The 16212-nt window shown below is 40.8% G+C and overlaps 2 protein-coding genes across 8 annotated transcripts in view; both read left to right on the top strand.

Moving 5' to 3' along the window:
• The window catches only part of ZC3H7A (zinc finger CCCH-type containing 7A), a 30087-nt gene extending 21195 nt beyond the window's left edge, over positions 1-8892 (top strand). For 2 of the 3 annotated variants that reach the window (XM_037385013.1, XM_037385014.1), the window contains exons 16-23: positions 154-335; positions 2424-2500; positions 3021-3154; positions 3511-3616; positions 4329-4437; positions 4900-5033; positions 5365-5528; positions 6836-8892. In XM_037385013.1, coding sequence (XP_037240910.1) covers positions 154-335; positions 2424-2500; positions 3021-3154; positions 3511-3616; positions 4329-4437; positions 4900-5033; positions 5365-5528; positions 6836-7025 — 1096 coding nt within the window. In that variant the 3' untranslated portion in view covers positions 7026-8892. Of the gene's footprint in view, positions 1-153; positions 336-2423; positions 2501-3020; positions 3155-3510; positions 3617-4328; positions 4438-4883; positions 5034-5364; positions 5529-6835 lie in introns of all 3 variants that reach the window. The other variant, XR_005103842.1, reaches the window with a different exon arrangement.
• A 303-nt stretch (positions 8893-9195) lies between these two features.
• The window catches only part of TXNDC11 (thioredoxin domain containing 11), a 41411-nt gene continuing 34394 nt past the window's right edge, over positions 9196-16212 (top strand). For 2 of the 5 annotated variants that reach the window (XM_037385016.1, XM_037385015.1), the window contains exons 1-3: positions 9196-9425; positions 14140-14356; positions 15083-15180. In XM_037385016.1, the coding sequence (XP_037240913.1) occupies positions 9280-9425; positions 14140-14356; positions 15083-15180 (461 nt within the window). In that variant the 5' untranslated portion in view covers positions 9196-9279. Of the gene's footprint in view, positions 9426-12571; positions 12594-13735; positions 13852-14139; positions 14357-15082; positions 15181-16212 lie in introns of those variants that run through there. The other 3 variants (XM_037385018.1, XM_037385017.1, XM_037385019.1) reach the window with 3 other exon arrangements.

Raw genomic sequence — 16212 nt, 5'->3', positions numbered from 1 at the left:
CCTTCTGGAACCTTTTTTGGCTTTCTGATTTCAAGTTAAAAGTGTTAAAAAGACTTTTGAATAAGCTGTGATGGAGGATGGTTATTTTACATGGTTTTCCACACATGAGCAAATTAATTTTAACCAGTATCTAAAACACTGTTTTCAAAACAGGTGCCTTGTCCACATTTTGCGAGAAACTATGGTGAAATATTCGAAAATCCGCCCTTTTCAAGTTCGATGTCAGCTTGACCTTTGCAGGCACGAGGTGCATTATGGCTGTTTACGAGAGGATAAATGCTTTTATGCTCACAGTCTGGTAGAGCTTAAAGTCTGGATAATGCAAAAGGAAACAGGTATGTTTGGTAAAATGCTCACTTTTCATTGTAATGCCGCTTCTTCCTTGTGTCGCCTCCCTTATGAAATTAGCATGTTGGAATCACTGCATTCACTTAGAATTTGCTGGAATCTTCGATACAGCATATTCAATAAACAGTAATGTAAACATGATGAAAAGTACTGAGTAGGCTACTAGCTATTCAAAATTAGCAAGTTTTTGGTAATAAAAACTGTCAAAACTAGTCAATATGATTAGATTTTTTTTTTCCTTGGAACAAAACTAGAAGTCTTGAGTAGATATTAAATCTAAATCGAACTAGATTTGTTTTTATTTTTAAACCTTCAAAGTCTGGAAGATACTGATCAAATTTATTTTTCACAGAGCACTGAAACAAAAACCTGAAATATTAATTTTTTGCCATTGTTTCCCTGCATCCCCCAGTACAAGAGTCAAGTTTTTGCACAGTTAAACCTTTCTTTTAGCTTAGTGCCATTCTGATATTCTTACATAGTGAGCCAGAAAAGAAATCTTTCCGGTTTGTTACTGTGGCTCTCATTAGTGTATGTGTTGATAAAGCTTAACTATTTTTCTGTTCTTGCTTACGAAGGACATTTAGGCTGCTTTTTGTTGATCTTGCTTGTTTTTGTTGGCTTCTGTGAAGATAAATTTTACTGCTTCATTTCTAGTGGATAGCTTTTGAATGACATATCTGTACTTACAGTCCATTTCTTGGTCATGAGTTCCAAACTCTCCATGACCGACTTTATTTTTTTATTTATTTGTTTGTTTTTTTTTTTTAGAAAAAGCAATTGACCTGTTAGTGGTAAATAATTTGTAGCACGTAACAGTTGCTCATTCTTCCTACCTGGCTCTGTATGAGAGCAGTACTTCACTGATTAAGTAATCATGTTGGATCATTGTGATGCACAGAGGAAAAAAGGAAAATTTTGCAATCCCAATGTGTTACAGTGTTTCTGGTGGTTTTGCCCCTTTACGTCTGTGATTTATCCTTGTCTGCCTGTTCTTTGAAGAAGAGGCTCCTTGTTGCTGCACCCTTCTGTCTAGATTCTTGCTCAGGTAAACTGACATGAGATCTCATACTGACCTGAACATTTTGGAGGAAGGAAATCAAACAGAGGCAAGAGATGGCTTTCTTTGCCTATTCCCTGTTCTGTCTCTCCTGGATTAGCCTTTAGAAGTTTCTATGTGAAAGTAAAATAGTTACTTTCTTACCAGCCACCCCTACAAAGGCAAGGATAGAAAATGCTTACACTATAATTTCTATTTTGAAGTAGGGGTTGGGTTCTCCAAGAAACTTGATGTGCCACAGGAGGCATATTTTTTATTTTATGATGTGTTCACGCAGTCATGCTTTGCCAAAGTCAGTAAAAACTCAGTCTTTGCTCTTTGAATGAGGCTCCTCTTGTGAGTGTAAGGTGTGGTAAGTAAAAGGAATGCTACCTTAGGAAAGAAACATTTTACCGAACCTCAAATCCAAACACAGGTGACAGTCTGTATTTATGTGGAATGAGTGCAGTAAATGTTACAGTGTATGTGAACAGTGTATAGCTCAAATAGGAACCTTATACAAAGCATTAATAAGATTTTTTTTTTTTTTTTTTTTGGAACAGAACCTAATCAACAAGGGCTTGTTTAAAATCTTTGTAAAGAAGGCAGAAGCAATCTGGGGTCTGTTAGCTTGCATTTTGGGTAGTTTTTCTGTGGTCTGTAATAAAATGTAGCTTTTCTAATTAGATTGTCATTAGGGTTTTAGTACATTATGTTTAAATAAATACTCAAACATGCATCTTTACTTATTTGAGCATTCTGCAGTTTAACAAACTTTGATGTTTGCTTTTTGATGTGATGATACATACAGTTTTTCTGGTTTGGAGGCTCTCATGATTCTTCAGTGTATGTGTGTGTGTGTGTATGGATGTGGACATATGTCTACACCCACAGGTGAGTGTCTGAGTGTATGTACACAATATATAAAAAGAAAAATGGATAAAAACTTAGGGGCTTCAGTAGCATTCCAGTTTGAGCATGTGTGTAATTCTACAACAGTTGTAAGTGCTGAAGAACTTTCCCCCTTTCTTTATAGGTATTTTGCATGATACTATTGTTCAAGAATCAAAGAAATACTGGCAGAACATGGAAGCTAGTGCACATGGATCACAGGTATTTTCATTTTTCCATTAAACTAATGCCACAGTGACTTTGGTGATAATTCTTTTTCTGTGTCTGTGTATAATGTAGCTTATTTTAGAAATTACTTTTTTAATGCTTTCTTCCAATAATCTCTTTCACTTTAGGCTTTCTTCAGCTTGCTCACTCACACTAAAATACCTGCTTTGCTTTTATGCAGCTCTTTTTTTACTTCACTTTTTCTGTCATAGGTGGATTTAAAACCTAAATATAATTTCAAAGTCAGCTGCCATAGAGCAATTAATTAGCTCTTCAATATGTAGGACTTTTATGTGTTTAGTTTGTATATATTATCACAAATTCTGGGTACCTACACCTAAATCAGAAATAAGTTAAATAAAAATGCATTTATAAAGAAATGTCTGGTTTGAAATTAGAAGCTAAACTATTACAAGGCATGCAGTGTAGCGTCTGCTTCTGGAATTCATGATTGTGTATGAATTTCTGTGCAGATACAAAATACCTTTTATTGTTGTTATTTTTTTGGCTTAAGATCCTTGGGAACCAAATGAGGTATGGATCACTTAATTTGAAGATGAAGTTTGTTTGTGGTCAGTGCTGGAGAAATGGTCAAGTTAATGAGCCAGACAGAAACAAAAAGTACTGTAGTGCAAAGGCCAGACACCCGTAAGTAAGACCAAACTGTGAAAATTTTACTCTGTCAGCCGTTTAAAACCTCTTTTGGCAAACTTTGTTACTGCTTGGGAAAGAGTCATACAAGGAAATAAAAAGTCATGCTGAAACAGAACACAGTAGTTTTTGTAGTATGTTAATAATTGGTAAGGAGAAACACTTTGGCTGTTTGCTTTGGGATTTTTTTAATTATCAGTTACGGTAAAGTTTCAGTAGAATTTAGTTAAATCTCAAATATGTGGTGAAAGCTTTATAAAGAACCTTTCTGGGGTTTCTTGGTTCTGCTTCTGTGTACACTGTGTGTCCTTTTTTTAATATATTTTTTTTCATTGAATGCATCTGGTTTGTAGATGGACCAAAGATCGCCGTGTGGTGCTAGTAATGTCTAATGAACGTAAGAAGTGGATGACCATTCGTCCTCTTCCCGCAAAGAAACAAGTGCCTCTGCAATTTGATGTATGTTAACCTAAGCCAAAATTTTTAGTGAAGAAAGTAAATAACTGGAAAATACTGGTAATTGGGCTGATTTAGTCAGTTCTGCAGAAATTCCCGTGGGAGTTGGTGGGAATATATTTATAGTGTTTCTACAGAATTCAGCCTTTGAAGAGCACTGATCTCACACGTTATTACTGAAGCCCTTTCTCATCTGGAAGTTAGTAACTTTTTAAAGTGATTTAACTAAGTTCTTACTATTTCCAGTAAATACTTCAGAAAGAGTTCAAACGTATCTGTGGTTTGGTAATCTGGTCAGAGGCAAAAAACAGCCATAGTACTTGCTTCCAGCAGTTTGTTCTTTCTAACTACAATACATGAGGTTTTTATAAAATGAAGATGACTTTTTTTTTAATGTGAAATAAATCATAGAATTGTTTAGGTTGGAAAGAACTTTTAAGATCATTGAGTCCAACTGTTAACCTAGTGCTGCGAAGTCCACCACTAAACCATGTCCCTAAGTGCCACATCTGCACATCTTTTGAACACCTCCAGGGATGGTGACTCGACCATTTCCCTGGGCAGCCTGTTCCAGAGCCTGACAACAAATACGTGTCTGATTGGGAGGGGGAACACTAGCCAAGACTGGAAAAAAAAAATCAAAACCCAAACCATTTTCTACTATCATCCATTTTACTTTATATTCATAAGGATATTTTTTTTATTCACATTCCAGTTGTGCAATCATATTGCTTCAGGCAAGAAGTGTCAGTATGATGGGAACTGCTCATTTGCTCACAGTCCTGAGGAAAGAGAGATGTGGACCTATATGAAGGAGAACAGCAGTAAGTAGAAGAGCAAATTACTGGGTAGAACTGAAAAATCAGAAATCAAGAGTAATAAATGACATAAATGATAATATCATGGTTTGCAAGAAAGCAGGCTAAATTTACAAAGAACTGTAGCATAGTTTATATTAGTACTTCGAAATTCAGGTGTTGATTCACGGCAGCACGGTTGTTACCTGGTGGCACAATTGTTACCTGTACTTTGGGTGCCTGTTCAGAAATGTGTAACATCTTACTTCCCCTAGGTAGGCAGAAATGGGTCTTGGTTAGTAGCCAGAGATTCATACTGCTCTTGGCTCTTGTCTCTAAACTGTGCAACTGTCTATATTGTGTCCTTCCTTTTTTCTTCTTACAATAGGTTGGGACTGAATTATGCTTGCAAACTCAAATCATTCATCTAGCATTCTCAAACTCTTGCCTTAATTGCTAATTACTTATTTTAGCTTCTGCTCTCATTAGTTCAAGACTTGGAGCAGTTGTATGACATATGGCTAAAAAGTCAAAAACCAGAAAAAGGAGATGATACAGCTGCACAGGCAAACAAAGAGAATGGGAAGCAAATTCACATGCCGACTGACTATGCTGAAGTTACAGTAAGTAATCATAGGTATAATTCCAAATTCAAACTTGTGGGTTTTTGTTTTGCCTTTTATTCCCCCTGCAACCAGTAGCATACATCATTGCCCTTAATTTCTTGGTGCTTCCTTAGGTGGTAGCTAGCTACACTAAATGCAGACTTTAACTGACACTCTAAAGCCAGTGGAGATCGTAAACCTCAGGTGATTGTTTAAATAACTATATCTCTTTAGGTAAACAGCAATTTACAGGCCAACATAAAGAAAATGTTCAAAATGTATTAGGAGCAGTTCTGTGGTTACAGTATTGAATTCTCAATGTTTTGTTTTCAAATTCCCTGTAAAACAGGTGGATTTTCACTGTTGGATGTGTGGAAAGAACTGTAATAGTGAGAAGCAATGGCAAGGTCACATTTCTTCTGAAAAGCATAAAGAGAAGGTTTTCCACACTGAGGACGATCAAAACTGCTGGCAGTATCGCTTTCCAACGGGATATTTTAGCATTTGTGATAGGTATGTGGTTTTTAAGATGTTAAAAATGCTGAAAAATGACAGTTCATAGTATAAATAATTAAGGCGGTTGACAGACAATGTTTGTAGTATTTCTTGTTTTGCATGCATCTTTCAAGAAGAAATTACGTAATTAATGGTATTTTAACACTAATATTACTCAGGGAGTGACAAGGTGCCTAATTGTGGAACCAAATTAATTGCTTATGTGATGTTATTCAATGGTTGCAAGTTTACTGCAGCTGCATAAAATCTTGCTGGTATTATTGCAAGTTTACTTAGGCATCTATATATTAATTATCCGTGGAACACAAGAACAGTACCTAGCTGGACAGTGATATGGGCACTTTAAGGCAAGTAGAAATGTTGTTAGCATCAAAACAGATCTGTTAAAGTTGAGTATTTGCTATTGGAAGTCGTTTATGAACATGTGGAAGAGAACTTCCAATACGTGTTGGTTTTCCCCAGCATTGGTTGTATGTGTTGCTGCTCCCTTTAATTCTGAACTGCAGCCTGTTTTCCTGACTGCAGTTGATTTTTTTGCAAATCTGTTGAAAGTTATTTTCACTGTTGTAATCGTTTTGGAAGGCTAAAAACTTTGGGATCTGCATTCTGGAGTTAAGATTCACTTGACTGGTATGAATACCTTTGTTACTCCATTTCAAGTTAAAGGTTTTGAATGACTTCGAGATCTTGAGAAATTACACAGCATATAAAGCGAGTTATTTTTTGTTTGCAGTCTGCATGGAACCTTACATGCATCCCCTTACTAAATTTTTAATAACATCCTAAATGTATTTTATGTTTTGAATGCTAATAAACGTTGATGTGCTGTATAAAGTGAATACAAACTGGTGTGCTTGTAACTTAGTAAAAAATACTAGGATAAAACAGATTAAGTCATACTGAGTACCTAAACCCAAAATTTAGTTAACAAAGGGTAGTTAATTTGTTTTTTTTTAGCAATGGTGGTTCTTTAGCTTAGTGACTTAAAAGATAAGGTATTCACTTACCTGATAATTTGACCTGATGAAATGAAAGGTTTCAAGCATGAAATGAGTCAATAAAGTAGGAGCATGAAGAACAAAGAAAGGAGCTATCTTTTGTCCTTTATAAATACTTAGCAGCTGGGAAAAAAATATAAGCAAATGCTGAACAGAATTAGTATCGTCTTACTTAAAGTACTCTTCCAGGGTTTTTTCCCTTAATATTTTTAGTGTATTTGAAAAACGTGACCAGAAGAAAATACTTAGATACAATATTGATCATGATAATTCTGTGAAAACACTATTTGAAATCTGTCTTAACAGATATATGGCTGGTACTTGCACTGAAGGAAACAACTGTAAATTTGCCCATGGAAATGCTGAACTCCATGAGTGGGAAGAACGAAGACAAGTTTTAAGAATGAAGCTCAGCAAAGCCAGAAAAGACCACTTGATTGCTCCCAGTGATAATGACTTTGGAAAATATAGTTTTTTGTTTAAAGATTTAAACTAATACTGAGATGACACATACATGTTATCAGCTGGAAGCATAAGCCAGAAAATTTGACAATAATCAAAAGCATGTGACAGAAAAGCTGCAGGTTTTCTGCTTTTATTGGCATATATTGTTCCTCCTGAACAGCAAAATATAGTAGATTTAGGGGGATTGAGCAGACCTGTCTATGCTCTCATGAAACAGAGTGGTGATTAAAAAAAATCTGAAGTATTATGTGCTTACTCACCTTCTGTTGGACAGAAAGTTAGGAAATAGAAGTGGGGGGGGGGAGGGGAAGAGAGGTTGTACTATCTAGGAAGCCCCCTAGTATCAGTCCTTCAGTTGAAAAACTTTAAGGTATCAAGGTATTGCAAAAGAGAGTGTTATGGGCTAAGAAGAAAATGATGGATGAAAATTCTTCAGATCTTTTAATGGAGAGGATCTGTTTAAAACAAAGTTTGTTACTTATCTATATGTAGGTTGCTAAAAAGGATTTTCTTATTAAAGATTTTAAACAAAATAACCATTTAACTACAATATATGTTGAATGGGTATTTTTTCTCTATTTGTATGTTTCAATATAATTTACTGAAAAAGGATCTTGGGAGGAAAAACATTAATTTTTGAAAATGAAGTAGTTAAAATTCTGTTTCTTGGTCTTTGCTGTTTAAATGATGATTTTGAGAGATTACACTTGTATGTCAGTATTGTGTATTATTGTATGGACTAATGTTGCCTGTAATAAAGAGAACTTTACACAAAGCTGTTTTCTGCATGTAGCCTCTCAGGCTTGAGATTTTGTAAAAACAAGCAAACAATGATTTGCCTATTAGCAAAAGCTTCAGCACCTGTAGCTAAAATTTTAGTAAGTTGGTATTTGTGCCTCCAGCTACTTGTTTGCAGTTTCCTGTATTGTCATTAGCTCATCGCATCACTGCAATAACAAAAACGGCCAACTAATAACTTGAGAAGTAGACAAGCGTTTTGGAGCTATGCAGTGTTGGGACGTTTTCAGGCTTTTAACTTGGGCACGAAGCACAGCCTCTGCGGCAGGGTGGATGGGATGTCGGATGGCGGTTCCTGCAGACTCGGGGAAGTGGAAAACCATTCATGGACCGAGGTGACATCTGGCTGACGAGCCTTTGGGCTTTACAGTCGCTGGAGCTTCTGTTGTGTTTTGGCTTCTCTGCAGATTGTACTTTCAGCTTGCTTGGTTTGGCTTAATTTTGTTTGTTGTGTGGTTTTTTTTGTTTTTTGTTTTTTTGTTTGTTTTTTTTTAAAAAAACTAAGCTGCTTTCAGCCATTCATTTGAAAGAGCTAAAGCTAGTTTCTGTTTTTTCCCCATGACTGATGTCTCCATCCTCTTGAGAGTATTTTTCTCTGTTGTTGGCTGACCTTACATAATTAGAAGAGCTTTAAGAATGACTTCAGTAGTTTGAATGTAGTCATTGGCCATATATTGTGTATGTAAACGGTATTGAGCCAAAGTTCAGTGATGCTCATACACATGATGAACCTGGATGCTGTGTCCCTTTTGCTTTCCTGAAGGAAAAGCACAACAAATACTAACCATGCTTTGGCCAGGGCCGGGGGAACCTGCGAGGTGGCTGTTCCCTTACAGGCTGGGCTGGAGTGCGTGGAACGGGATGTACAGTATGCATAGGGAGTATGCAATGCCACCTGCTGCAATGCCCGTTTTCTTACATTGTAATAAACTGAGGTTGACGTAGAGTGCTATGGACACCGTTATGTGACAACCAGACTGTATCGTGTGCCTTTCTGAATTGTTTTCTCAATTTCATGCTTTCACTGTTTAATGTAAGTGCTCTGTAAATTATTGGAAGTAATTCTAGACAAAACTAAACATGAAACCCTTGTTCTGTAAGGACAGTGTGAAATCTTTACTGTTTTGCTGCGGGGGGTATGGGTGGGGGGTGGTCGCTTCTGGAGGGGACCCCGCCGATCCCGGGGGGGTGGGGGTGGCTGCGGCCGTGCCACGGGGACCCCCGGCCCCCCCTTCCCGAGGCTGCGGGCGGGCAGCGCGCGGGGGCGCCCGGGCCTCTCCCGCCGGCGGGCCGCGCCCCCCCCGCTCCCCGCCCCGCGGTGCCGCCTGCCCCTGCCGCCTCTGCGCCTGCTCGGGCGGCGCGACGTGGCGGCGGCGGGTTCGCTCGCGGAGGGGCCGCCCCGGCGCGGATGACAGGCGGGCTGTAGGGAGACGTGTGCGAGCGGGAGCGGCCCGTTGCCCGCAGGCTCCCCGCCTCGGCCGGGGGCGATGTCGTTATGCGGCGGCTCCGGCCCCGCGGCTGCCCCTCGGCTGCGGCCCCGCGCCGCCCAGATGGCGCGGCGGCCCGAGCTGCTGTGCGGCGCAGCCATCGTGCTGGGCTGCGCCTTCCTCGTCGCCCTCAAAGTCACCTGCAGGTAACGAAGGGGGCGGGGGGCGGCCTCAGGGGAGCGGGCGCGGCTCGGCGGGGGTGCGTGCCCCGGCGGCCGGGCCGGAGCTGCCGGCGGCGGGGCCGGTGACCGCCCGGGGCGCGTCCCCTGGTGCCCGCTGTGGCGGCGCCCCGCGCTCTGTGGGCGGGCTCCGCGCGGGGCCGGCCCGGCTGAGGGGCAGGCAGACATCTTCCTGCTGGGCCCGACGACATGCGATCGCCATGGCAACGTTGGCCGGGCCCGTGTGGCGGGCGGGCACCGTCGCAGCTCAGCGGCGTGTGGCGGCGGGGGACGCGGGGCCCAGCGCCCCGCGTAGGGCAGGGGCTGCCGGGGCAGGGGGAGCGCCCTGCTCCCTGCGCAGGGGCCTGCTCGGGAAGAAGCGGCGGTGGCTTTGGGACACACACGCCTTGACCGAGGGCGTTGGGGTGTGGTGGTGGGCGCGTGGCTGCACATGCACCTGAGGGACAGGCGCTTTCTGGAAAACGCTGGTTTCCTCCAGCCCAGAGAGCTGCTCGTACCCCGCGTAGCCGCGAAAGGGCTGAGCCCCTCTCCTCAGCCGGCTGGGGGTGCAGCGTGGGGAGCAGCAGGTCTTTTCTGGCTCCCGTTCGTGGTGGCACCCCAGTCACCTGCACCTGCTTCAGATAGGGAGGCGCTGTGCGGCTTTACCCCCCACCCCCACCCCGATCTGGTGGTGCTCCCCGTGGGAGCCGGAGCTGGCTTCGCCACACGGTGCCTTTGGCTCCTGCGCGTGGGAGCCTGGGGCTGTGGGGGCTGGGGCCTGTGTGGCCTGGGGGGCTTTAGGCCAAGGCGGCAGCTCCATGCTTTAGCCGGTTCCATTCTTTAGGCCAAGGCAGCGGTGCCGTGCCTCAAGTCCTTAATTTACAAGGAGAGTAATTTAAGAACATTTACTGCATTTGGGGTTTAATTGAGTGAGTGGGAAAAGGCCATAAGGATCTGATTACTGTCCTATTCTGCAAAATCTGACAAATTTTTCTTCCAAGAAGTGCTTGATTCACAGGTAACGCCTCTGAAAAGTAGTGAGGCCTTCTTTTCTCACCTGCCTGCAGAGGATGTGTGGTTTGAGTCGGAGTGAATTTTAAGTCTGTATGTGAGTTGCTCTATGAGCAGCAGTGCCTCTGCCTGGCAGTCTTGTCTTGCAGTGACTGGATAATTTCGATTAAAGTGTAAAGCTCTTGTCATATTACCGAACGTATGGTGAAGGATTTCTGAAGTTAACTACTTCCCTGTTTTACTGTCTATTGAATGGATTTTTTTGTTGTTGTTGTTTTGCACTTACAATGGTGCTTCTGTTTTTTTTCCTGCTCCCCTTTTATTTAAAACCTGCATGCTCCTTTTATTTTACTGCTAGCTGTGTTTGAAAGCTCACAAATGGAATGTGCTTGGAATGCGCTTCTCACCACCCTGTACTCTACAGGAAGGTTGATTCAAGGGGTTTGGCTTTTCAGATTGTAGTTAAAAAGGTAAACTAGTATCAGGAAAGTATTCCCTGTTCTGTTGCTGTCAGAAACATAGACACGCTCAAGAGTGATAATTCCATGTGTAGCTATTGGTGACAATTACTTAAAGAGAAAGAAAAAAGAAATATGTAAATATCTATAGTGAAAAACAAGAATCTGAAAACCAGGGAAGTTAGTTAATCCTTACAAATGGTTAACAAAACCTGGCCTTGGGAGAAGGAGCACACACTGTAAGTGTGTCAAGCTGGGGCACCAGAAGGTAAGCTCCAGGAGAATCAAGTGGTTAATGAGACCAAACAGAAATTACTTCAAGTGCGTGGGAACTGTCCATATTAGCATGCTTAAAGATCCACCCTCGAGCAAAGGAAGCCCCCTACTAACAAAGCCCCCTCCCCACAGAACTTGTGGGGTGGAAAAAAAAGAACGCGGAACCTTTAAATGGGGAGGTGGTTTGTGAGAACCAGTGACAATTGTGACTAAACGTAATTGTGAACAGCTGTTCCAAGTGTCTAAGGTCGCTTTACCGTGTGTGAAGGGGTGCGCTGGCTCGGTGGGTCGCCCGCTGTGCGCAGACACGCGTGTCGGGGCTGGCGGGGGGGCGGGCGCCCACGCGTGGCGCGGCGGGGACGGCGCGGGGCTCTCCGGCGCCGCTCGCAGCCCCACAGTGCCGTCCCTACGGCTGCAACACGGGACTTCTGGAGACCGGTGGATAAAAAGTGTGGAAAGGGAAAATGCCTTTACAGCACAATCCTTTGGTGGGGTTTGAGGTGTTGCTGGTTTATAGTGGCTCGGGGAGTGGCCAAATGAAGCCTGGCTGAACGTACTGTTACGGGCAACTTGTGGTTTAGAACCTGAATGATTTCTGGCACTATGCAAATGACTTTCCAGACAACCCCGCTCTGAGGACCTTGCAGTCAAAGGGGCTGATCCTACAGGTGCTTGCAGGTGCTTTTCTTTATTACCAGGTTGTTCTGTTGAAATGAGTTTTAAGGTTTTATAGGCTCCGTGCAGCAGGTAAATAACGCAATCAGTATCTTAATAGACAGTATTTGACGATTGTGTTTGCACAATCGTTTATTCTGTAATCCTCAGTTTATACTTGCATAATTTTTAGGGGTTCAGAGCACTATTCTGTTTGTAAACCTGGGAACTGCATGGCAGTGCTGTGTTATGCATTTGGTTTTGCAGAGGGAGACGCTACAGAGCAAGTCAGCTTAAGAAGCTGGTAACTATTGATTTATTGTGTTATGTTCTTTAATAATTACTGGAGGCTTTTTCATATTTGAAGGTAGCCACATAGTTTCTGACTCATTCATGTCATGGGACTTCTGTTGGTATGTTTTACGGTTTCATGCAATGTGGAGCCAATTTTGTATCGCATTTTTAAGGCTTATGCTGTAACTCTTTTGTGCACTTTCAGTTTAATTCATTGTAGAAAACAGTAGTTTTAAACATATTTAGGTCGTTCATTTTCATTAAACTAGTTAAAGAGGAGGAGAAATTCTAGTTAGTATCTCTGAAGAAGTACGCGTTAGTGTGAGATCAACACTTAGCTGCCGTGTTTCACTTTTAGCCACTAATCCAGGTGCGCTGACCTGTGAATTAGAGCCATAGTGCATCGGTGGTGTGTCCTGTCCAGCTGGCAGTTAGGAATCACCAGGAGAAGCTAGCAGCTTGGGTAAGCGCAGGGTGCAGGAGTCGGGAACCGGAGGTGTTGGTTATGAAGTGACATAAGAACCTAAGGGTTGGAAAAGGAGGTGCTAGGTTATGACTGAGGGAGAAGGGAAGGGACAAAGGTAGAAGTCCATAGAAGAAACTAGAGTGTTGGCCATCTGTGTGTGAAAATGTAATTTTTTTTTCAGTAGTGCAATAAATGAATTGTAAACATGAGGAACCAGTTAGTATTTTCAAAATTCTGGATTCTGAAGCAAATACTGTCTCTTACGTATGAATTAAGTATTTCCATAATCTCTAAGAATCATTCCCAGTATATTTTCTAAATGTTGAGCTTTAAGTTTACGCTTAGTAACCTGGAAGTGAGAGAAGAGCTGTGGCTTCTGTGGGCTGTATTGTAAGCCCAAAGGTACTTCTGACAAACCAGAATGATTGTAAAGTTTGAAAATGTGGCAGTGTTGTTAGGAGGCTGCCTAACAGTTTGACAGTGTTTGGGTCTCAATAATTTTATTACAACTGCATCATTTGTAACCGAGAAGGATCAAATATCAGGTGAAATGGTTTTTGTATTAGCTTCTTGTTGTGTTACAAGGTAAAGGAATGCACAGTGTGCCCTAAAGCTTCCTGTCACATAAAGAACCATGGCAGAATTGAGTATTACACTGTTGCTGCCTAGTTTTTAATCTGACTTGCTCTAATGTAAATACAGCTAGTGGAAAACTTTGGAATTGAGATAATAATAAAAAGAAGAATATGATCATTCACTTGCATTTAGGGCAGTTTATACAATAACAACTTCTGAACACCTTGGAAATGCCAAGTTCTAAATTGATTGATTGCTGTTTTGATAGGAAGTGGTTTCCTGAGTATTTGTTTTACGTTCTTGGTATTACTAGTCAAACTAATTTATCTGAAGAAACTTAATCTGTCATAATTTCTTTAAATAGAGACTTTGTATTTGTTAATACTGCTCTTACTTTGAAGAGGAAATGGGCCCTGAACAGTTTACAGTCCCTGCTCTAACCAGTAAAATAAACTTAACAGGCATTTATGTATTTTTTCTAATACAATATAAAAGAATACAAGTATAGAATACTTTGAAGTAAAGTGTAAGCCAGGGTAATAGTATCTGTTTATAGAAACATCACATCACAAAACTTCATGACCAGTGTCTCTTCTCTTATCAGGGTGCTGTTACCTAAAGTACAAGTGTTAAAAGAGGATGAGGCCAGGGAAGAAATCCAAAGAAATCACTCTTCCTGGTAATTTTATGCTCTATAGCAACCAGCAATAAGAGTGTGAGCTAACACACCCATAAACGTAGTGCATGGTATCACAGTGTGACTTTCTAAAGCTTGTTAAGGGCAGTCTTTAGATTTTTATGGTATTTCATGAAACTAATCAGATAATGTAAGTTGTAGTCATTTGCATCAATTTCTAAAGTTTTGTCATTGCATGACCTTTGCTAAAGTTAAAAGTAGGTCTTTGGGCACACTTTTTAAACTACTGTTGTACAGTCTCAATGATCACTCTTAATTTCCTTTCTGCAGCCGAGCAAAAGATGTAACAATGCCAGCGAAGCTTCCAGTGAATTTCTTCTCCACAAGATCTCCAGTCATTGATCTTTTTCGGGGACAATTAGACTATGCAGATCACCTTCGACAGGACTCAGAAGTTGTGCTGTATTTCTTCTATGCGCCATGGTGTGGCCAGTCTATTGCAGCAAGAGAAGAAATAGAACATGTGGCCAGCAGATTGTCAGACCAGGTAACTCCAGAGAAGATACGAATAGTAAATGTGACCTGATAGCTTTTTAGTCCCAAGATGATGCTAGTTTCTGTCATCCCATGTGAGCAGCAGGACTTGAGTGCTCAAAATTTGGGGTAACTCAGCCAATCATCTGAATTTTAATTTAACATAGAGTGTGTTAGAGTAAATGGAAGCAACCTGTTTTCCCTGGTCAGTTGTCTGTTATTTCTGCTCCTGAATGGGGAGCTCTACAAGCTACTTCTTGTAAAGTGTTCTTGGATTTATTGACCTGCCTTCAGCAGAAATTACAGAGTTTGCTTCCAGTTCCAGGATCCTTGGAGACACTGGTAATCATATAAGATTGCAGCCATGGCACTGCTTTCTAGCAGTTGGTTACCTGTGAATGCTTCACAAGTACAGCTGTCCTAAACCTCTGCTCATTGAGCTCTACTCTGCAGAAAACATAATTGATATGGATTATGACTAAGTAAATTTGAAGGATTTAGATTAAGAAGCTTAAAAACTAGAAAGAAAAGTGACCAAAAGGATTGCTGTTGCAGAATGACCAAAAAAAAATATTTTTTTTTTTTAAAAGGTGACTCATATGGTAGAATTAAGCGGACCAGGTATGGAATACTGAGTAGAAAAGACATGGAATGGATTGGAAAAAAAAAAAAAAAATGTTAGATAAAGCAGGTCATGGTAATGCACTTTGTTAGCTGTGAATTTTTACCTGCTTTGTAGGTGCTGTTTGTGGCTGTAAATTGCTGGTGGAACCAGGGGAAATGCAGAAAGCAAAAGCATTTCTTTTATTTTCCTGTGATACACTTATACCATCGGAGGTAAGATTTCATGTGTACAGTCTGAGTTTTTTATTATTGGTTTGGGAAACAGATACTGCATAAAATGTTGCATTTTGAAAATGTTATATTTATGGCTCTAGTAAATAGCTGTAGAGAAGGAGATTCTGGGTGAAGCTCATCCTGTATGCTACTTAGGTGTCAAGAAGGGCTGTAAATGTCAGTTAAATGACATGGAGCACAATTCTTCGTCCCCCAGGAAGTTTTCTTTTGCCTCTGCATCCCCTGGAAGTTCTGTCTCCAATGAAAAGTAAAGAATTCAAATTTATATATTCATTTTAGTTGTCTGCTTGCTCTGTAGATGGATTATATCAACTGGTCCCAATTTGTGGCAGCAATAATGTGTGTACTTAAAGGCTATTGAAGTTTGTGAAATTTAAGTGCATATTTAAATGGCACTATGTATTGAAGGCTTTCTTCTAAATTTGAACTTTACACTGTTTAATGCTCCAGATACTGCTATATCATTGCATAAATTTTATATAGTCTCACTTTTATTTTTTAGTATTTGTACGTATTTTTTTTTTCTCCTCTTTGTGTGGAGCAGAAGGTAAGGAAACACTTTCTAATGCTAGGTACAATAGAGCTGGATGCTGTGTAGTTTATCACTTGCATTTTACTTGTGAACTCTAGTCTTGAACTGCAGCTCTTTTCTGTTACAGAGGCTGGTTTTGATTTTTTTTCCGGGGATTTATGTATTGAGGAGGAGCAATCCTGATCTTTGTCAGCTGAACTTGGAATAGACACAGATGGCACTGGCATAATTCAAACTGTAATAAAACCCCAACAGTCCCACTTGGATGTACATTGACTTAAACTTACTTGATCTTGAAATTACAGCACAATAGACAGATACACTTGGATATTATCAGTAACCTTAAACAGAGTTGCAACAAGATAAGATGTAAATTCGTATTGATACTTCATATCAATATGCATCCCTCATGCCTGAGATATTAAACTTTGAGTGCTGGGTACTGGGCATGTGACATGTTGAAGCAGTGCTGTTGCTGT

The sequence above is a fragment of the Falco rusticolus genome, chromosome 4 (assembly GCF_015220075.1).
Source record: "Falco rusticolus isolate bFalRus1 chromosome 4, bFalRus1.pri, whole genome shotgun sequence".
NCBI classification, from domain to species: domain Eukaryota; kingdom Metazoa; phylum Chordata; class Aves; order Falconiformes; family Falconidae; genus Falco; species Falco rusticolus.
Note: the sequence above shows the minus strand (reverse complement) of the source record. Positions and strands in the feature narration are given on the sequence as shown.